The sequence below is a fragment of the Oncorhynchus kisutch genome, linkage group LG24 (genome assembly GCF_002021735.2).
Source record: "Oncorhynchus kisutch isolate 150728-3 linkage group LG24, Okis_V2, whole genome shotgun sequence".
In the NCBI taxonomy this organism is placed as follows: domain Eukaryota; kingdom Metazoa; phylum Chordata; class Actinopteri; order Salmoniformes; family Salmonidae; genus Oncorhynchus; species Oncorhynchus kisutch.
In genome coordinates this window covers 644,821-668,546 of record NC_034197.2, presented here as the reverse complement: position 1 = coordinate 668,546, position 23,726 = coordinate 644,821, and the positions used below count along the sequence as shown (strand labels likewise).

The 23,726-nt window shown below is 43.2% G+C and overlaps 1 protein-coding gene across 1 annotated transcript; it reads left to right on the top strand.

Annotated features, from left to right (window-relative positions):
• Positions 1-260: 260 nt before the first annotated feature.
• LOC116357004 (uncharacterized) lies at positions 261-21,695 on the top strand. Its single transcript, XM_031804180.1, has 2 exons — positions 261-481; positions 18,932-21,695. The coding sequence occupies exon 2, from the start codon at positions 19,026-19,028 to the stop codon at positions 19,944-19,946; it is 921 nt and encodes a 306-aa protein (XP_031660040.1). The 5' UTR covers positions 261-481; positions 18,932-19,025; the 3' UTR covers positions 19,947-21,695.
• Positions 21,696-23,726: the final 2,031 nt, after the last annotated feature.

The following is a 23,726-nucleotide window of genomic DNA, read 5'->3' as shown; positions in this document are numbered from 1 at the left end:
ACCTAACCGGTATGGAGACGTGAGGAGAATCATTGTCGTACTGTAATTCATGGTAATCTATTGCATAATTTCATGAGTGTGTGGATTGTGCTGGGCTAGGTCTCTATCTGCTGACACGCCTCAGTGTGGTGCTGGTGGATGAAACGTACACATACCGGACTGTCACGGCGCTGTGGGGGTGGAGGATGGGGGGGGGGGGTGGAGAGGGAGGACATTCAGACCCTCTGAAAGAGCTGTTTGTACCCAAGACATCCCTGGAGAAACTCCTTCACCCACCCAATAGTACTGGCCATCAGAGTCAGTCCACCCCATGTATGTCCAGAGTCTCCTGTGTATGGGCAGTAAACACGCTGTCCATCTTTGAGGGGGGGGAGAAAGCTTGTTATGGCCACACAACCACAGCTCATTGTGATCTGGTTGAGAGCTCCTGCTTCAATACTGAGAAGCACAAGTTAAGGTCCAGAATTGTGTCCAACCACAGGTAAGATTACTGCATTAAACTTGCTTGAAAATAACATGATTAATAATGTCAATGATAAACAAAATGATGAGACATGCAGTCAGGACAGTGCTTTGAGATTGACTGTCATTTTAAAGATACATTATGTTTCCAGTGATACGTACATAGGGCTTATGCTAGTATAGGGGTTCCCAATCTTTTGGGGCCTGCGACCCTGTTTTGATTTTTTTTAAATTGCCACCCTACCATGTTTTAAAAGGGGTGTAATCAATGGCCAATGTTAACTTTTTCAATTGGGGCTATGACAGTCTATTACAAATCAGTCTGACAGTACTTCAATCTAAAGGAAGTATGGTTTGTCTTTATTGGGAAGTTCACAAGGTCATATAGGCAATAATTTTATATGATATTCTTTGTGTGGAAAATAAAATCATCATTAACCAGGTTTCCACCCAATCTTTATATGTGAGTAAAGTACATGTTGAATAAAAAATGTCAAGTCAGGCTCAATGGAAACAACATTTATCAGGAACCTTTCCATATGTCGACACAAAAAAATACACTAGACAAGGTGCAATGTTTTTGTGTTAGTGAAGCTAATTATGCGAGAAATGTTGGTGGAAACGCTTTTATGCTCAAATATTGATATAATAACCATGATATGAAAGTTGACTTGCAGTGGTGTAAAGTACCTAAGTAAAAATACTTTAAAGTACTACTTAAGTAGTTTTTGGTGGTATCTGTACTTTACTATTTAAGTTGTAACTACTTTTACTTCACTCCTAAAGAAAATAATGTACTTTTTACTCCATTCATTTTCCCTGACACCCAAAAGTACTCATTACCTTTTGAATGCTTAGCAGGACAGGAACATAGTCAAATTCATGCACTTATGAAGAGAACATCCCTGGTCATCCTACTACCTCTGATCTGGTGGACTCACTAAACACACATGCTTCCTTTGTAAATTATGTCTGAGTGTTGGAGTGTGGCCCTGGCTATCTGTAAAAAAAAAGAAAAAGAAAGGGAAATGGTGCCGTCTGGTTTTCTTAAAATAAGGAATTTGAAATTTAAAATAAGGAATTTGAAACTTTTACTTTGACACTTAAGTATATTTTAGCAATTACATTTACTTTTATACTTTAAGTATATTTAAAACCAAATACTTTTAGACTTTTACTCAAGTAGTATTTTACTGGGTGACTTTCACTTTTTCTTGAGACATTTTATATTAAGATATCTTTACTTTCCCTTGAGTACTTTTCCACCACTGTTAACTTGGAGTCACGCGATGACTTTGTATGGTCGTCCCACTACAACTTCTCTGGAAAGCATGTGTCACGCCCTGGTCTTAGTATTTTGTGTTTATATATTTATTTGGTCAGGCCAGGGTGTGACATGGGGTTATTTTGTGTTGTGTTGTGGTATTGGGGGTTTTAGTAGGTATTGGGATTGTGGCTGAGTAGGGGTGTCTAGCATAGTCTATGGCTGCCTGAGGCAGTTCTCAATCAGAGTCAGGTGATTCTCGTTGTCTCTGATTGGGAACCATATTTAGGTAGCCTGGGTTTCACTGTGTGTTTTGTGGGTGATTGTTCCTGTCTCAGTGTTTTGTATTTTACCAGATAGGCTGTTTCGGTTTTCATTATTTCATTTCGTTAGTTTTGTAGTTTCTGTATGTATAGGTTTTCCTTCATTAAAATATATCATGAATCATCATCACGCTGCATTTTGGTCCGACTCTCCTTCAACGGAAGAAAGCCGTAACAGAATCACCCACCACAACTGGACCAAGCAGCGTGGTGACAGGCAGCGACAGCAACAGCAGCGAAAAGAGGAATGGACATGGGAGGACGTTATGGACAGCAAGAGTATAGAGTATACGACTTGGGAGGAAATAGACAGGTGGGCGGTCGACCCAGAGAGAGTGCCGGAGCCCGCCTGGGATTCGAAGAGGGCTATAGGAGAATGGAGTCGAAGAGAAAAGCACGGCGGCGCAGAAGGAAGCCCGAGAGTCAGCCCCAGAAATGTATTGGGGGGGGGGGCTCAGGGAGAGTGCGGCAGAGTCGGGGTTCAGACCTGAGCCAACTCCTCCTGTTTATCGTGAGGAGCAGCGATCACAGGACTTCTGGACGTGGGAGGAGATATTGGACGGAAAAGGACCCTGGACACAGCCTGGAGAATATCGCCGCCCCAAAGAAGAACTGGAGGCGAAGAAAGCGGCAAGGCGCTGGTATGAAGAGGCAGCACGGCGACGCGGATGGAAGCCCGAGAGTCCGCCCCTAAAATGTATTGGGGGGGGGGGGGGGCTCAGGGAGAGAGTGGCAGAGTCAGGAGTCAGACCTGAGCCAACTCTCCCTGTTTATAGTGAGGAGCCAAGGAGGAGACCAGAACCAGAGCCGGTGTTAGAGGTGAGCGAAGCAGAGACTGTGAAGGAGTTAATGGGGAAATTGGAGGAGAGAGTAATGAGGGAGTTGCTAGTTTGGTGCTTTAGGTACGATATTCGTCCGACGGAGCGAGTCGGGGATTTGATGGCACCTGGGTCAGCGCTCCATACTCGTCCTGAGGTGCGTGTTAGTCGGCTGGTGAAAATTGTGCCAGCCTCACGCACTAGGCCTCCTGTGTACCTACCTAGCCTTGCACGTCCTGTGCCAGCCCTGCTCTCAGGCTCTCCAGTACACCTTCACGGTCCGGTCCATCCTGTGCCACCTTCACACACCAGTCCTCCGGTGGCAGCTCCCTGCACCAGGCTTCCTGTGCGTGTCCTCGGTTCAGTACCACCAGTTCCAGCACCACGCACCAGGCCTTCAGTGCGCCTCGCCTGTTCAGCGCTGTCAGAGCCTTCCTCCTCTCCAGCGCCGTCGGAGTCTCCCGCCTGTCTAGCGCTATCAGAGTCTTCCTCCTCTCCTGCGCTGCCGGAGTCTCCCGCCTGTTCAGCGCAGCCAGAGCCTTCCTCCTCTACAGCGCTGCTGGAGTCTCCTGCCTGTTCAGCGCAGCCAGAGCTGCCTGCCTGCATGGAGCAGCCTGAGCTGCCAGCCTGCATGGAGCAGCCTGAGCTGCCAGCCTGCATGGAGCAGCCAGAGCTGTCAGTCTGCATGGAGCAGCCAGAGCTGTCAGTCTGCATGGAGCAGCCAGGGCTGCCAGTCAGCCAGACTCTTCCAGATCTGCCAGTCAGCCAGACTCTTCCAGACCTGCCAGTCAACCAGACTCTTCCAGATCTGTCAGTCAACCAGACTCTTCCAGATCTGTCAGTCAACCAGACTCTTCCAGATCCGCCAGTCAGTCAGGATCTGCCGGATCCAACTACCGTGCTGAGCTTCCTCTCAGTGCTGGGCTTCCTCTCAGTGCTGGGCTTCCTCTCAGTGCTGAGCTTCCCCTCAGTGCTGGGCTTCCCCTCAGTGCTGGGCTTCCCCTCAGTGCTGGGCTTCCCCTCAGTGCTGAGCTTCCCCTCAGTTCCGAGCTTCCCCTCAGTTCCGAGCTTCCCCTCAGTTCCGAGCTTCCCCTCAGTCCCGAGCTTCCCCTCAGTCCCGAGCTTCCCCTCAGTCCCGAGCTTCTACCTCAGTCCCGAGCTGCCCCTCAATCCAGTGGGGTCCTTGGTGAGGGTTATTAGGCCTAGGTCGGCGGCGAGGGTCGCCAATCAAAGGACGCATTACAGGGGGACTAAGACTTGGTTGGAGTGGGGTCCACGTCCCGAGCCGGAGCCGCCACCGTGGACAGACGCCCACCCGGACCCTCCTCTATGGGTTTTAGTGTCACGCCCTGGTCTTAGTATTTTGTGTTTATATATTTATTTGGTCAGGCCAGGGTGTGACATGGGGTTATTTTGTGTTGTGTTGTGGTATTGGGGGTTTTAGTAGGTATTGGGATTGTGGCTGAGTAGGGGTGTCTAGCATAGTCTATGGCTGCCTGAGGCAGTTCTCAATTGGGAACCATATTTAGGTAGCCTGGGTTTCACTGTGTGTTTTGTGGGTGATTGTTCCTGTCTCAGTGTTTTGTATTTTACCAGATAGGCTGTTTCGGTTTTCATTATTTCATTTCGTTAGTTTTGTAGTTTCTGTATGTATAGGTTTTCCTTCATTAAAATATATCATGAATCATCATCACGCTGCATTTTGGTCCGATCCTTGTTCTACCTCTTCGTCAGAGGAGGAGATAGAAGAGAGCCGTAACAGCATGCAGTTTATTAGGCTAAATTATGATGAACTTCACAGGGTGATGAAACTGCAGGGTGATGAGCTTGATCCTCCTTTCCAATAAATATCGAGGGCCTTATTCTGGTGAAATGATCATCAATGCTTGGCTGCTGTCTGACAAAAACAATCTTGCTCTTTTGTCCATAATAGTTTCATAATGTTGGCTATACCTGCACTGTATCTGCGAGCTGTTGGCTCACGTGCCAATACCAGAGTGTGTACACTCGATATATAACATTTTAATGTGAGAAATGTTATACTCATTTAACAGTATTGATTATTCGATACATGGGAATTTAACAGCAAAAGGTATTTGTATGTGCACTACGTCATCACGCACAGCCTTTTATCCACAACAGTCTATGGGTTTGTTGCGGATTTAGTGCCTGACCTTTTCCACACTGTTCTAATGAATCCTGCGTGGCATGTGAACATTCCTGGGAGTCTTATCTTTCAGTGATGGGGTCATAATATTTTTTTTGCTTAAACTGTTCAAAAGTTAGTCATATTTGTAGGAAGAAAACAGAAACCACTATTTTTATTACAGCCGCATCTAGCGGCTACCAGAGGTTACTGATGTAACCCCGGTTCTATGAACCAAGTGCATTTTTTTGTGTGTCAAAGTTTCTCTTGCGACTCCATTTTCAAAGACACACCTATTTGATATGTAAAAAAAACATGTAATATAACAGAATAAATAGAACAGAAAATATTTCCAAATGAAAAAAGTTGTGATGCGCATCTCCCATCTGCAACAGTTGTTCTCAAAGAGGGATTATTTGAAACAGGGCTCAGTTTGGTGAATTGAAAGACAAATTCTTCAGGGTTACAAAACAACATCTGTTTTCTTTTTGATAAACAGGTGTTTTATTTAGTTTGTTCTGCCTTTTCTTTCAAATTTTCAAAATGGAATAACAATTCCACATTGAACAGATGACCAGGCCTCCATAATCCCCCGACCTCAACCAAATTGAGATGGTTTGGGATGAGTCAGACCGCAGAATGAAGGAAAAGCAGTCAACAGGTGCTCAGCATATGTGGGAATAGCTTCAAGACTGTTGGAAAATCATTCCAGGTGAAGCTGGTTGAGACAATACCAAGCGTTTGCAAAGCTGCCATCAAGGCAAAGGGTGGCAATTTGAAGAATCACAAATATAAAATATATTTTGATTTGTGTAACACTTTTTTGGTTACTACATGATTGCATATGTATTATTTCATAGTTTATGTCTTCACTATAATTCTACAATGTAGAATAATGGTAAAAAAAAAAAAATTGGTATGTGTTCTAAAGCTTTTGACCAGTAGTGTACATAGTTATAAACATGCTCAAGTCAATTGTATTGTATCATCCAGAAAGCCATATATTGATGATAACATTAGAATTCTAATAACATGGCCAAATAAAACCCCAACTATCAATAATATTCAACACAAATTTAGTGCCTCATGTTGAGTCTATCACTCAAATTCAAGACACTCAACTTAGCACACACCAATACAGTTAGAATATAAATTTACAAACGGGATGATATATAGACAGTTTGGACTACTTATTACCACTATTAACTTTTTATCATTACAGCTCACGTTTATCCCTGTCTTACACTGTCGTGAGTGTGACAGATCGATATCTCAATGTATTCTTAGTGTCACGTTCATTCGTGGAAACGGACCAAGGCGCAGCGTACAGTGAGTTCCACATCATTTATTAAAGAAGTGAAACTTTAGCAAAGACAAAACACTAAACAATAAACTAACAAACAACGAACCGTGACTACAACACTAACTCAAAACATAAACAATATCCCATAACCCACTGGTGGAAAAAATGCTACTTAAGTATGATCCCCAATCAGAGACAACGATTACCAGCTGCCTCTAATTGGGGATCATACAAATCACCAACATAGAAAATAAAACTTTGAACCCCACGTAGAAATAATAAACTAGAGTAAAACCCCTAGTCACACCCTGACCTACTCTACCATAGAAAATATTTATTTATTTTTATTTCACCTTTTATTTAACCAGGTAGGCAAGTTGAGAACAAGTTCTCATTTACAATTGCGACCTGGCCAAGATAAAGCAAAACAGTTCGACACATAAAACAACAACACAGAGTTACACATGGAGTAAAACAAACATACAGTCAATAATACAGTATAAACAAGTCTATATACAATGTGAGCAAATGAGTTGAGATAAGGGAGGTAAAGGCAAAAAAAAGGCCACTGTGGCGAAGTAAATACAATATAGCAAGTAAAACACTGGAATGGAAGATTTGCAGTGGAAGAATGTGCAAAGTAGAAATAAAAATAATGGGGTGCAAAGGAAGCTAAATAAATACAGTAGGGGAAGAGGTAGTTGTTTGGGCTAAATTAAAGATGGGCTATGTACAGGTGCAGTAATCTGTGAGCTGCTTTGACAGCTGGTGCTTAAAGCTAGTGAGGGAGATAAGTGTTTCCAGTTTCAGAGATTTTTGTAGTTCGTTCCAGTCATTGGCAGCAGAGAACTGGAAGGAGAGGCGGCCTAAGGAAGAATTGATTTTGGGGGTGACCAGAGAGATATACCTGCTGGAGCGCGTGCTACAGGTGGGTGCTGCTATGGTGACCAGCGAGCTGAGATAAGGGGGGACCTGGAGCCAGTGGGTTTGCGACGAGTATGAAGCAAGGGCCAGCCAACGAGAGCGTACAGGTCGCAGTGGTGGGTAGTATATGGGGCTTTGGTGACAAAACGGATGGCACTGTGATAGACTGCATCCAATTTATTGAGTAGGGTGTTGGAGGCTATTTTGTAAATTACATCGCCGAAGTCGAGGATCGGTAGGATGGTCAGTTTTACGAGGGTATGTTTGGCAGCATGAGTGAAGGATGCTTTGTTGTGAAATAGGAAGCCAATTCTAGATTTAACTTTGGATTGGAGATGTTTGATGTGAGTCTGGAAGGAGAGTTTACAGTCTAACCAGACACCTAAGTATTTGTAGTTGTCCATATATTCTAAGTCAGAGCCGTCCAGAGTAGTGATGTTGGACAGGCGGGTAGGTGCAGGTAGCGATCGGTTGAAGAGCATGCATTTAGTTTTACTTTTATTTAAGAGCAGTTGGAGGCCACGGAAGGAGAGTTGTATGGCATTGAAGCTCGTCTGGAGGGTTGTTAACATAGTGTCCAAAGAAGGGCCAGAAGTATACAGAATGGTGTCCTCTGTGTAGAGGTGGATCCGAGATTCACCAGCAGCAAGAGTGACATCATTGATGTATACAGAGAAGAGAGTTGGCCCAAGAATTGGACCCTGTGGCACCTCCATAGAGACTGCCAGAGGCCCGGACAACAGGCCCTCAGATTTGACATACTGACCTCTGTCAGAGAAGAGGTTGGTGAACCAGGCGAGGCAGTCATTTGAGAAACCAATGCTGTCGAGTCTGCCGAGGAGGATGTGGTTATTGTCAGAGTTGAAAACCTTGGCCAGGTCGATGAATACGGCTGCACAGTATTGTTTCTTATCGATGGAGGTTAAGATATCGTTTAGGACCTTGAGCGTGGCTGAGGTGCACCCATGACCAGCTCTGAAACCAGATTGCATAGCAGAGAAGGTGCGGTGGGATTCGAAATGGTCGGTAATCTGTTTGTTGACTTGGCTTTCAAATACCTTAGAAAGGCAGGGTAGGATAGATATCAGTCTGTAGCAGTTTGGGTCAAGATTGTAGCCCCCTTTAAAGAGGAGGATGACCGCAGATGCAGATCTTTGGGAATCTCAGACGACACAAAAGAGAGGTTGAACAGGCTAGTAATAGGGGTTGCAACAATTTCAGCAGATATTTTTAGAAAGAAAGGGTCCAGATTGTCTAGGCAGGCTGATTTGTAGGGGTCCAGATTTTGCAGCTCTTTCAGAACATCAGCTGACTGGATTTGGGAGAAGGAGAAATGGGGAAGGCTTGGGCGAGTTGCTGTGGGGGGTACAGTGCAGTTGATCGGGGTAGGGGTAGCCAGGTGGAAAGCATGGCCAGCCATAGAAAAATGCTTATTGAAATTCTCAATTATAGTGGATTTATCGGTGGTGACAGAGTTTCCTATCCTCAGTGCTATGGGCAGCTGGGAGGAGGTGTTCTTATTCTCCATGGACTTTACAGTGTCCCAGAACTTTTTTGAGTTTGTGTTGCAGGGAGCAAATTTCTGCTTGAAAAAGCTAGCCTTTGTCACAGCCGTCGAAAGAAGTGGACCAAAGTATAGCGTATTGAGTATACATTTTCTTTTTATTGAAAATGTCGCCAACAAAACAACAAACGAAGAAACAACCGTGATGCTTACAGGGCTATAGTGACTATAGTCAACTACCCACACTGAAAGGAGGGAGAAGGGCTACCTAAGTATGATTCCCAATCAGAGACAACGATAGACAGCTGTCCCTGATTGAGAACTATACCCGGCCAAAACATAGAAATAAAGAAACATAGAAAACAAAACATAGAATACCCACCCCACATCACACCCTGACATAACCAATCAGAGACAACGATAGACAGCTGTCCCTGATTGAGAACTATACCAGGCCAAAACATAGAAATAAAGAAACAAAACATAGAATGCCCACATCACAACCTGACCTAACCAATCAGAGACAACGATAGACAGCTGTCCCTGATTGGGAACTATACCCGGCCAAAACATAGAAATAAAGAAACATAGAAAACAAAACATAGAATACCCACATCACACCCTGACATAACCAATCAGAGACAACGATAGACAGCTGTCCCTGATTGAGAACTATACCCGGCCAAAACATAGAAATAAAGAAACAAAACATAGAATGCCCACATCACACCCTGACCTAACCAAATAGAGACAACGATAGACAGCTGTCCCTGATTGAGAACTATACCCGGCCAAAACATAGAAATAAAGAAACATAGAAAACAAAACATAGAATGCCCACATCACACCCTGACATAACCAATCAGAGACAACGATAGACAGCTGTCCCTGATTGAGAACTATACCAGGCCAAAACATAGAAATAAAGAAACATAGAAAACAAAACATAGAATACCCACCCCACATCACAACCTGACCAAACCAATCAGAGACAACGATAGACAGCTGTCCCTGATTGAGAACCATACCCGGCCAAAACATAGAAATAAAGAAACATAGAAAACAAAACATAGAATGCCCACATCACAACCTGACCAAACCAATCAGAGACAACGATAGACAGCTGTCCCTGATTGAGAACTATACCAGGCCAAAACATAGAAATAAAGAAACATAGAAAACAAAACATAGAATACCCACCCCACATCACACCCTGACATAACCAATCAGAGACAACGATAGACAGCTGTCCCTGATTGGGAACTATACCCGGCCAAAACATAGAAATAAAGAAACATAGAAAACAAAACATAGAATGCCCACATCACAACCTGACCTAACCAAATAGAGACAACGATAGACAGCTGTCCCTGATTGAGAACTATACCCGGCCAAAACATAGAAATAAAGAAACAAAACATAGAATGCCCACATCACACCCTGACCTAACCAAATAGAGACAACGATAGACAGCTGTCCCTGATTGAGAACTATACCCGGCCAAAACATAGAAATAAAGAAACATAGAAAACAAAACATAGAATGCCCACATCACAACCTGACCAAACCAATCAGAGACAACGATAGACAGCTGTCCCTGATTGAGAACTATACCCGGCCAAAACATAGAAAACAAAACATAGAATACCCACCCCACATCACAACCTGACATAACCAAATAGAGACAACGATAGACAGCTGTCCCTGATTGAGAACCATACCCGGCCAAAACATAGAAATAAAGAAACATAGAAAACAAAACATAGAATGCCACCCCACATCACACCCTGACATAACCAATCAGAGACAACGATAGACAGCTGTCCCTGATTGGGAACCCGGCCAAAACATAGAAATAAAGAAACAAAACATAGAATGCCCACATCACACCCTGACCTAACCAAATAGAGACAACGATAGACAGCTGTCCCTGATTGAGAACCATACCAGGCCAAAACATAGAATACCCACCCCACATCACACCCTGACATAACCAAATAGAGACAACGATAGACAGCTGTCCCTGATTGGGAACTATACCCGGCCAAAACATAGAAATAAAGAAACATAGAAAACGAAACATAGAATGCCCACATCACAACCTGACCAAACCAATCAGAGACAACGATAGACAGCTGTCCCTGATTGAGAACCATACCCGGCCAAAACATAGAAATAAAGAAACATAGAAAACAAAACATAGAATGCCACCCCACATCACACCCTGACCTAACCAATCAGAGACAACGATAGACAGCTGTCCCTGATTGAGAACCATACCCGGCCAAAACATAGAAATAAAGAAACATAGAAAACAAAACATAGAATGCCCACATCACTAACCAAATAGATAAATAAAAAGTCTCTCTAAGGTCAGGGCGTGACAGCCTTGGCTTTTCTAACTGCCTGTGTATATTGGTTTCTAACTTCCCTGAAAAGTTGCATATCACAGGGGCTGTTCGATGCTAATGCAGAACGCCATAGGATGTTTTTGTGTTGGTTAAGGGCAGTCTGGTCCGGAGAGAACCAAGGGCTATACAGTGCCTTGCGAAAGTATTCGGCCCCCTTGAACTTTGCGACCTTTTTCCACATTTCAGGCTTCAAACATAAAGATATAAAACTGTATTTTTTTGTGAAAAAGCAACAACAAGTGGGACACAATCATGAAGTGGAACGACATTTATTGGATATTTCAAACTTTTTTAACAAATCAAAAACTGAAAAATTGGGCGTGCAAAATTATTCAGCCCCCTTAAGTTAATACTTTGTAGCGCCACCTTTTGCTGCGATTACAGCTGTAAGTCGCTTGGGGTATGTCTCTATCAGTTTTGCACATCGAGAGACTGAAATGTTTTCCCATTCCTCCTTGCAAAACAGCTCGAGCTCAGTGAGGTTGGATGGAGAGCATTTGTGAACAGCAGTTTTCAGTTCATTCCACTCGATTGGATTCAGGTCTGGACTTTGACTTGGCCATTCTAACACCTGGATATGTTTATTTTTGAACCATTCCATTGTAGATTTTGCTTTATGTTTTGGATCATTGTCTTGTTGGAAGACAAATCTCCGTCCCAGTCTCAGGTCTTTTGCAGACTCCATCAGGTTTTCTTCCAGAATGGTCCTGTATTTGGCTCCATCCATCTTCCCATCAATTTTAACCATCTTCCCTGTCCCTGCTGAAGAAAAGCAGGCCCAAACCATGATGCTGCCACCACCATGTTTGACAGTGGGGATGGTGTGTTCAGGGTAATGAGCTGTGTTGCTTTTACGCCAAACATAACGTTTTGCATTGTTGCCAAAAAGTTCAATTTTGGTTTCATCTGACCAGAGCACCTTCTTCCACATGTTTGGTGTGTCTCCCAGGTGGCTTGTGGCAAACTTTAAACGACACTTTTTATGGATATCTTTAAGAAATGGCTTTCTTCTTGCCACTCTTCCATAAAGGCCAGATTTGTGCAATATACGACTGATTGTTGTCCTATGGACAGAGTCTCCCACCTCAGCTGTAGATCTCTGCAGTTCATCCAGAGTGATCATGGGCCTCTTGGCTGCATCTCTGATCAGTCTTCTCCTTGTATGAGCTGAAAGTTTAGAGGGACGGCCAGGTCTTGGTAGATTTGCAGTGGTCTGATACTCCTTCCATTTCAATATTATCGCTTGCACAGTGCTCCTTGGGATGTTTAAAGCTTGGGAAATCTTTTTGTATCCAAATCCGGCTTTAAACTTCTTCACAACAGTTATCTCGGACCTGCCTGGTGTGTTCCTTGTTCTTCATGATGCTCTCTGCGCTTTTAACGGACCTCTGAGACTATCACAGTGCAGGTGCATTTATACGGAGACTTGATTACACACAGGTGGATTGTATTTATCATCATTAGTCATTTAGGTCAATATTGGATCATTCAGAGATCCTCACTGAACTTCTGGAGAGAGTTTGCTGCACTGAAAGTAAAGGGGCTGAATAATTTTGCACGCCCAATTTTTCAGTTTTTGATTTGTTAAAAAAGTTTGAAACGTTTGAAATATCAAATAAATGTCGTTCCACTTCATGATTGTGTCCCACTTGTTGTTGATTCTTCCCCAAAAAATACAGTTTTATATCTTTATGTTTGAAGCCTGAAATGTGGCAAAAGGTCGCAAAGTTCAAGGGGGGCGAATACTTTCGCAAGGCACTGTATCTGTTCCTGGTTCTAAATTTCTCTGGGAGCAGGCACAGGTTCGTACCGAACTGGGTAGGCGCACTGGAGGCCTAGTGTGTGTAGCCGGCACAGGTGGCTACACACACTAGGTCCAACATAGAAATAAAACAACCTAGATTAACCACCCTAGTCACACCCCAACCATGGCAAAACAGAAAATAAAAAGTCTCACTATGGTCCGGGCGTGACATAATTACTCTTTTATTATGTTAATGTTGTTATGTTATTACTATGTACCTGTAGGAATATCTCAGGATTGTGCCCTGGAATCACATAGCTTGTAACTGTGTCATATCATCCCATGGCTCTGCTTCAACAGAGAAACGCAACCCCTGTCTCTAAACAGGATACTTCTGCTTCAACAAAAAGATGCCAACAGGTTGTTTGCCCTATAATTACTTCTAGGACTTTCCCTATTCAGCAATAACTCTGCTACAACAAAGTTTCTAACTCGGGGTGTCTTTGCTACAACAAATACATAATGTGCACAACCTGTTCTTAGAACAGGATTTTCTATTATGTTTAAAAGAAAATCAGTCTCACCCTGAATGTCTTTTATCTGTCCGGAATGATATATCCACTCACTAACACTTCCGGCAGGTCCAAGGTGGGTCCCCCTCGGCTCCGTTTTAGTCAGAGTGTGTGGTACCCTGAGCCACATCTAACTGAGCCCCTGCACGCAGTTTATCCTCGGTCTCTGGGGAGCAATCTACAAGCAGATTTAGCATCCCACCACTGTCACCAATTTGTCGTGGAATATCAAATCCAAGAGAAGAGAGACTGCAGATTCTTTCAAACACTTTATCGTGGGATTTTCAGAAATGGAGAATCAACTACCCACTCAACAGCTCATAGTTGAAAAGCTCTACAAACAGTGCCGGTTCAATGCTTTTATAGAGAAAATATATACAACCCCTTTCTGTATTCGTGGCTGTCAGAAGATAGTGTATAAAAGGTCATTCGTTGTCTGTGTAAACTTAAGATAGGACAAGGTTGATAGCTCAAGGGCTCAACCGTCAAACTGCATTCACAACAATAAACACTATATTGTACTCCGTTCTGCAAGGTTCCATACATGTGACTTTCTGTAGAAAGTAAAACCACTGCATTTCACATGCTGCTGTTGCACCCAAACATCTCTTAGCTGTCTTATGACTAAAGTGACACCAAGACAAGTTTGTCTCAGGTTTGAAAAAACACTAGCATATAACAAGAGACTACTCTTTAAGTGGTAAAACACGGGATAGCATGACTAATTATGTTATTTTCCACGACAGAACCCACTTTTATAAAATAAGAGATTGCTTCTAATATGCAAACGAAAGATGCCCAACGATTGGCTAATACAGTTTTTTTTAAATGTTGTGGTAACATTTTGATATCGAGTATCATGATGGTATCGAGTATCATGATATTAAACCTGGTATCGAAGTCAGAATTTTGGTATCGTGACTACACTACAAAGACGATCATCAACATCACCCAACAGTTATACCTACACTTTGTAATACACAATGGACACTTCACTGATTTTTATTTTTTAATTTCACCTTTATTTAACCAGGTAGGCTAGTTGAGAACAAGTTCTCATTTATAACTGCAACCTGGCCAAGATAAAGCAAAGCAGTGCGACAGAAACAACAACCCAGAGATACACATGGAATAAACTGATAGCTTCCCCGTAAACAGAAGATTGACATGGCTGCCTGTGGTTCCTCCTTCTCTTTCCAATGGCAGTCAACTGGATAATGAAGGACACCACCACAGGAGAAAACCTTGGACCCTCTGGTCCCATCTAGCAGACCTACACTTTGTTGACAACACAGTACACATAAAACATTTGCAGAACAAGATGTACTGGAGGAAGTGACACATTCACTTATCTGGGAAGTGTCATCAGGAAAGATGGAGGAAGTGACAAAGATCTACAAACAAGAATAGGAAAGGCAAGAACTGCATTTCTGATGCTTAAGCTAATATGGATCTCAAAACAAATGAACACTAAACAATCTATGCATCTTCAATTCCAACGGCAAATCAGTTTCACTATATGGAAAACCACAAGTCACAAGCAACAAACTACAAATGCCTAAGACACATCCTGATAATACAGTGGCCATACGGAATGAAGATCTCTGGGAAATTACACAGCAAGAACAAATTGTCACAAATAAAATGCAGGAAATGGGGCTGTGTCGGGAACACCTTGAGGAAACCACGACCAGACAAGCTCTAACCTTGAACCCACGGGGGAAAAGGAAACCAGGAACACCCAGAAACAGCTTGAGAAGGTCTGTGGAGACAGAACTTAAAGATGCAGGATTATCCTTGAAAGAAGCAGACAAAACCACCCAACGCCGAGCCCACTTGAGGAAGTTTGTGAAAGGGTGTAAGTCAAGGAAGTATGCCCCATATGGGCATTGTCGTGTCTGTGACTATCATTAAAGCTGACAACTGTATATTATCAAATCAATTCTCTATGTGTAATTGAATTATGCGATTAAACTAATCATGTAACTTTAATTAATTAGGAAGATGGGGCACCACAGATAATATGTTTATAGAGTGTCAATTTCCCGAATATAACTCCACAGAAATTTTCAAAACAGTGCTTATCAATGTATTATAATTACCTCATCAGTTCTCATTACTGAATGTTGCAAACCCTTGGATATCAGCACGAACCCTAGCATAAATTATGAATCAGTGGTATACAGATTGGCTTAATTATTTATTTACTAACTAACTAACCAAATCACAGAAACACGTGAAAACACACACAATTAGTTCATACATGGGGTATGACGTGATACAAAGAAAAAGTCCGTAGCGGACGAAACCAATATGATTTATTGGTAGACAACGGAAAGGGGGTGTGGACTGCTCAACAGCGGGAAACTCATAGCTGATAATTACACTCATAGAAAATGCTAATAGTTTACATTAACGACCACTCTTTCGAAAATAAATTGCAATTGACATATTTACGAGTATATGTCCTGTTGTCTCTCTGTGGTCGCAGGTCCGTCTGCTGGAGAGAGTCGCCAGAAAGTCTCTAGTCATAAGGGCACAGGGCGAGACCCAGATGCAGACACGGGAGGCAGATGGTTTGAGTCTCTGATATTTATTATAATCCAAGGGGCAGGCAAGAGAATGGTCGTGGACAGGCAAAAATGGCAGTACTGAGTGGCATGAAGGCTCGAGGTCTGGGCAGGCAATATGGTCAGGCAGGCTCGAGGTCAGGGCAGGCGAGTTCAGAGTCAAGGCAGGCAAGGGTCAAAACCGGGAGGACTAGCAAAAACAGAGAAAGGGGAAAAGCCTAATAAACTACATGCTTTCCTGAGTTGTAGTGGGACGATCATACAACATATCGCGTGACCAACAAAAAGAAAGGAGGACCAAGGCACTCTTCATATAATGAATTAAAATGCTTTTATTTGTATGGCATGTTCAATAGAAACAAGGTTTTCTCCCTGACGAAGGCCTTGCAGCCGAAACGCATCGTTTAAAAAACACTGTTTCTATTGAACATGCCATACTAATAAAGGCATGTTCAATAGAAACAAGGTTTTCTCCCTGACGAAGGCCTTGCAGCCGAAACGCATAGTTTAAAAAACACTGTTTCTATTGAACATGCCATACTAATAAAGGCATGTTCAATAGAAACAAGGTTTTCTCCCTGACGAAGGCCTTGCAGCCGAAACGCATCGTTTAAAAAACACTGTTTCTATTGAACATGCCATACTAATAAAGGCATGTTCAATAGAAACAACGTTTTCTCCCTGACGAAGGCCTTGCAGCCGAAACGCATCGTTTAAAAAACACTGTTTCTATTGAACATGCCATACAAATAAAGGCATGTTCAATAGAAACAAGGTTTTCTCCCTGACGAAGGCCTTGCAGCCGAAACGCATCGTTTAAAAAACACTGTTTCTATTGAACATGCCATACTAATAAAGGCATGTTCAATAGAAACAAGGTTTTCTCCCTGACGAAGGCCTTGCAGCCGAAACGCATCGTTTAAAAAACACTGTTTCTATTGAACATGCCATACTAATAAAGGCATGTTCAATAGAAACAAGGTTTTCTCCCTGACGAAGGCCTTGCAGCCGAAACGCATCGTTTAAAAAACACTGTTTCTATTGAACATGCCATACTAATAAAGGCATGTTCAATAGAAACAAGGTTTTCTCCCTGACGAAGGCCTTGCAGCCGAAACGCATCGTTTAAAAAACACTGTTTCTATTGAACATGCCATACTAATAAAGGCATGTTCAATAGAAACAAGGTTTTCTCCCTGACGAAGGCCTTGCAGCCGAAACGCATCGTTTAAAAAACACTGTTTCTATTGAACATGCCATACAAATAAAGGCATGTTCAATAGAAACAAGGTTTTCTCCCTGACGAAGGCCTTGCAGCCGAAACGCATCGTTTAAAAAACACTGTTTCTATTGAACATGCCATACTAATAAAGGCATGTTCAATAGAAACAAGGTTTTCTCCCTGACGAAGGCCTTGCAGCCGAAACGCATCGTTTAAAAAACACTGTTTCTATTGAACATGCCATACTAATAAAGGCATGTTCAATAGAAACAAGGTTTTCTCCCTGACGAAGGCCTTGCAGCCGAAACGCATCGTTTAAAAAACACTGTTTCTATTGAACATGCCATACTAATAAAGGCATGTTCAATAGAAACAAGGTTTTCTCCCTGACGAAGGCCTTGCAGCCGAAACGCATCGTTTAAAAAACACTGTTTCTATTGAACATGCCATACTAATAAAGGCATGTTCAATAGAAACAAGGTTTTCTCCCTGACGAAGGCCTTGCAGCCGAAACGCATCGTTTAAAAAACACTGTTTCTATTGAACATGCCATACTAATAAAGGCATGTTCAATAGAAACAAGGTTTTCTCCCTGACGAAGGCCTTGCAGCCGAAACGCATCGTTTAAAAAACACTGTTTCTATTGAACATGCCATACTAATAAAGGCATGTTCAATAGAAACAAGGTTTTCTCCCTGACGAAGGCCTTGCAGCCGAAACGCATCGTTTAAAAAACACTGTTTCTATTGAACATGCCATACAAATAAAGGCATTTTAATTCATTTAATGAAGAGTGCCTTGGTCCTCCTTTCTTTTTGATGACCAATTTATCCCTTTTATACCAAAGAGCACCTTCTGTCTACCAAAATGTACTATTGTGTACCTTAATGGCGCTTCCATTCCTCCTCTTTCGACTAGATCGCGTGACTTCCACCACCATTTCACGTATAATACATTTTACAGACACAAAAAGATCCCACCTTGTCTCGCATGTTTTGTTTTGTCGACATCTGGAAAGCTTACGGACAAAAGCTTCCAAATCAGTTTCCATCAGGCCTGTTGTGACATTTCTTTTCTCCAACGTATTTGACTTGCAATAAAAAGGTTGGATGGAAACCTTGTTATTGTAAAACAACTATTCGTTTAAGAAAGTGAATAAGTCAAAGGCAGCCCTGTTGCTTGGTTTGAAATTCAATCATGCTCAAATTCATAGATGGAGCTATAAATGCAATAACACTTGATTTTGGTGGAATCCAAACAACGAGTGTTGAGGCATGATACATCCATTAAAGGGAAAGTTCACCCAAAATACTAAATGACATATTGGTTTCCTTACCCTGTAAGTAGTCCATGGACAAGATATGACAGCAATCCATGCTTTGGTTTAGTTTCCTGGCACCGTTTCCAAACGTTTTAGCATTTGTGGCACAAATCCCAATCAAGTCATAGTACAATATTAGCAAGGTAAGGAAGCCTGTGTCATTTTGTAATTTGGGTGAACTATCCCTTTACAGGGAGAGTTGAAGTTTCTTATTTTTGTAGTTGTTTCTGTAAACAAGTCACAAGAGCCAGGTAGTACTGATAACACAACAAAAATGTTTCATTGCTTGGTAGAAGCTTTTTGTAGATTGCTGCTAACTGTTCCATATGTCACTCTCTCTTCAACAGTTTTTCCCTGAGCATGGTGACATCGAGTGGAACGTTACAGTCCCAGTAGATTACTTCTGGAGCTGGGCTCAGTCCTCACGGCAAAAGCTTCAACATGCTGGCCATCATTGAGTCCTGGGAAGAGGGGAGCTACTATGAGGACAGCACCGGTCAGTTTCTGTTCATCTTGCTGTTAAAGGTGGGCCTGGACTTTCTGGTCCTGTCGATGTGCTTGCGCTGGCTGCACACCTCCTTCATGGGCGTCTGTGGCCTCTCCGTCTTCCTGGTCGATGTGGTGTTGTTGTGCACTGTGGTGGCTGTGTGGTTCCTTGGACCCGCCCGCTCCCCGGTGTCCATCTGCTTCCTCTTGGCTCATGCCTCAGCCATGTTCAACGCGCTGCCTCTGCCCGTGCTGGGCCTGGGGCTGCTGGACTACCTCTACGAGCCACGCTACACCACGTGTCACGACGCTCCCTGTAGGGACCTATGGAACTATGCCCTGACGCTGCTGGTGTGGGTGCTGGCCGGTGTGCACTCCTGCTGCTCAGCAGTCACCAACCTCCTAGAGGTTGAGTACGAGGGAGGGAGGAATGCTTTAGGGTGCACTGTGCAGGAGTCTGTGTTTGTGGTACATTTCTCAGTGGGGATCTCCGTGGCCATCTGCTGTGTAATGCTGCTCCACTACAAACAGATGCCTTTGTGGCTGAAGGAGGCCAACAGGCTGTCAGAGCAGAGGGATAATGTTAACCCAATGCTGCAGAGCCACTTGAGATTCAGGTATGCCAAGTTACAGCAGCTAGGGGGTGACGAGGACGAGCAGAAAGCACTGGCAGTGGAGACTGAATGGCAGAGGCCCCCCCTTTACCTCAGCCTGACTTTGGACTTTGGCACAACGTGGGCATCTTACCTGGTCATGTGCATCGCCTGTGAGCTTTTGGGCCTTGCAGTCCCTGCCTACATCAGCATCAACCTCCTATGGTTGGAGTGTGCCAACAGCGTATTGGTGGGGCTGGTGTTTTGGCTCAAGAGCGACTGACTGAGGCCTTACACCGCCAGTGGCATGTTTACCGGCACTTAAAGTAAAGATTCAACTATTTGTTTTTCTTTCAAATATTATATTTTACCATTTTCCATACAGACAAAAATAATAATAACACACATAAAATGATATGTATATATATATATTAATATATTGTGTTTGTGCATGTAGGCTATGCCGGGCGACAGGGTAGCCTAGTGGTTAGAGCGTTGGACTAGTAACCGAAAGGTTGCAAGATCAAATCCCTGAGCTGACAAGGTACAAGTCTGTCGTTCTGCCCCTAAACAAGGCAGTTAACCCACTGTTTCTAGGCCATCATTGAAAATAAGAATTTGTTCTTAACTGACTTGCCTAGAAAAATAAATAAAATCTCTGAACGAAGTTTTATCGATTCCCTAAGTTAATTCATGTTTTCACGTGTAGCTGAGATATTGCTGTTCAAGCAGGCAGAAATTCTGCCTGTATGAAGTAGCTTTGAGAAAAAGACACTCGCAACACCGGAAGTTAATAGGAATAGGACTTTTAGATTATGAAAACGCCTATCATACATGTCAGTTTTCAGGGTCTTAAGTGGGCACGTGATCGCGTTGCACTCCATTGCATTGGCTTGGTAGGTGACTCGTTTGGAGGTAAGACATGTACAAAAATATTACTACATCTCGTTAGGATCTAAATTATCAGAGTAAGAACTCAACGGACGCTATGAAAGCTTAAACCATCTTTATTTATCCCAGAGGGTCGAACAGCTGAACCGACCAAAATACATTTCCAATAGTGGTGGTGTATGTACCCCAATCTGGGGTGAAATCTTCTCCTTCTCTCCAAACACTAAATCTCTGTTGCTAGCCAGGAAATGAAGTGGCAATAAACAGTGCCTTCTCCCTTTACGTGACCTCAACCCCCTTCATCACTAATCCACGGCTCTCTCCCCTTATCAGTGCTGCCACGTAATAATTTACCCTGCACTCAGCACATTCCAAGCTTAATTGCACCCACCATATACCTTCCTCCTACAGATAACCATTAACTTCTGGTGTAGCCCCTCTAACCCTAAGCACTCGATATTTCAACAGGATACCTGATAATTAACCCTATCCCGAGTTTAGGAGTAAGAACCCAGAATCCATCAGTCCCCCGTTTTGAACATTTAACTCCATACTGTTCAACATGACATAAACTTGGGAATGACTTATAGATGGACAAACAATAATAATAAAACAAAAACATGATTCACCATCGACAAACTCAGAGACTTACAGTATGTTGACTTCTGTTCTATGACCATTTCACATAGAAACTGATAGTAACGTGTCCGCTGGAGTTGTCGACCCCTTCCATTTCAACGTCCTTCTGGTTCCTAAGTGAGTGATAGCACAAGACTTGAAAATCAATGAGAAACACAAAACATAACCGTATTAACAATGTGGTAAGCTTTTCATAATTATATATGCAAAGTTATCCCAAAGTTTGATAACATGACAATTCCCACTCTCTCTTCGCCTGATTCTATGCCTTCAGAATTCTGGATTCTGCTGGATTCCACAAAAAATTAAGGCCCTATAAAACCTCCTCATGCTTTCATCCAGTCTTCCCCATCAGGCCACAGGGTATAAGAGGTGTTTCCAAGCCATGTCATTTGAACTTGATAACCTTTCCCACCTGGACAAAAGGAACACCTATGTGAGAATGCTGTTCATTGACTACAGCTCAGCGTTCAACACCATAGTGCCCACGAAGCTCATCACTAAGCTAAGGACCCTGGGACTAAACCCCTCCCTCAGCCACTGGATTCTGGACTTCCTGACAAGCCGCCCCAGGTGGTAGGGGTAGGCAACAACACGTCTGCCACGCTGATCCTCAACACTGGGGCCCCTCAGGGGTGTGTAGTTAGTCCCCACCTGTACTCTTTGATCACCCACAACTGTGTGGCCAAACACGACTCCAACACCATCATTGAGTTTGCTGATGACACAACAGTGGTAGGCCTGATCACCGACAATGTGTCACGCTCTTCCCCCTGGCGCTCGAGGGCGCCAGGCTGCCCTGCATTACGCACTCCTGCCACCATCATTTACGCACACCTGCCTTCCCTCGTCACGCGCTTCAGTTATATTGGACTCACCCACTAACCTGTTTATTACCTCCCCTGTATTTGTCAGGTCCCCAGCTCTGTCCCCCGCTGCTGCATTGTTTGTTGTGTATCTGTATTCTGACACTGTTTCTGTCTTTTCTGTTCATAATTAAATGTCAACTCCCCATACCTGCTTCTCATCTCCGTCGATCCTTACACAATGACGAGACAGCCTATAGGGAGGAGGTCAGAGATCTGGCAAAGTGGTGCCAGGACAACAAACTCTCCCTCAATGTGAGCAAGAAAAAGGAGCGTGATCGTGGACTAGGGAAAGGCGTGCCGAACAGGCCCCCATTAACATCAACGGGGCTGTAGTGGAGTGGGTTGAGAGTTTCAAGTTCCTTGCAAGCGGTAACGGAGCACCAAGTCTAGGACCAAAAGGCTTCAACTCTCAAGCCATAACACTGCTGAACAATTAATCAACTGGCCACCGGACTATTACATTGACCCCCCGCTCCCATTTATTTTGTACACTGCTGCTACTCGCTGTTTCTTATCTATGCATAGTCACTTCATCCCTACCTACAGTTTAAGTCGGAAGTTTACATACACTTAGGTTGGAGTCATTAAAACTAGTTTTTCAACCCCTCCACAAATTTCTTGTTAACAAAATATAGTTTTGTCAAGTTCGTTAGGACATCTACTTTGTGCATGTGTAATTTTTCCAACAATTGTTTACAGACAGATTATTTCACTTATAACTCACTGTATCACAATTCCAGTGGGTCAGAAGTTAACATACACTAAGTTGACTGGGCCTTTAAACAGCTTGGAAAATTCCAGAAAAAGACGTCTTGGCTTTAGAAGCTTCTGATAGGCTAATTGACATCATTTGAGTAAATCGGAGGTGTACCTGTGGATGTATTTCAAGGCTTCCCTTCAAACTCAGGGCCTCTTTGCTCGACATCATGGGAAAATCAAAAGAAATCATGCAAGACTTCAGAAAAAAAATTGTAGACCTCCACAAGTCTGGTTCATCCTTGGGAGCAATTTCCAAACACCTGAAGGTACCACGTTCATCTGTACAAACAATAGTACGCAAGTATAAACACCATGGCCGTCATACCGCTCAGGAAGGAGACGCGTTCTGTCTCCTAGAGATGAACGTACTTGGTGCGAAAAGTGCAAATCAATCAGAGAACAACAGCAAAGGACATTGTGAAGATGCTGGAGGAAACAGGTACAAAAGTATCTACATCCATAGTAAAACGAGTCCTATATCGACATAACCTGAAAGGCCGCTCAGCAAGGAAGAATCCACTGATCCAAAACCACCATAAAAATGCCAGACTACGGTTTGCAACTGCACATGGGGACAAATATCATACTTTTTGGAGAAATGTCCTCTGGTCTGATGAAACACAAATAGAACTGTTTGGTCATAATGATCATCGTTATGTTTGGAGGAAAATGGGAGAGGCTTGCAAGCCGAAGAACAGCATCCCAACCGTGAAGCACGGGTGTGGCAGCATCATGTTGTGGGGGTGTTTTGCTGCTGGAGGTACTGGTGCACTTCACAAAATAGATGGCATCATGAGGTAGGAAAATTATGTGGATATATTGAAGCAACATCTCAAGACATCAGTCAGGAAGTTAAAGCTTGGTCGCAAATGGGTCTCCCAAATAGACAATGACCCCAAGCATTC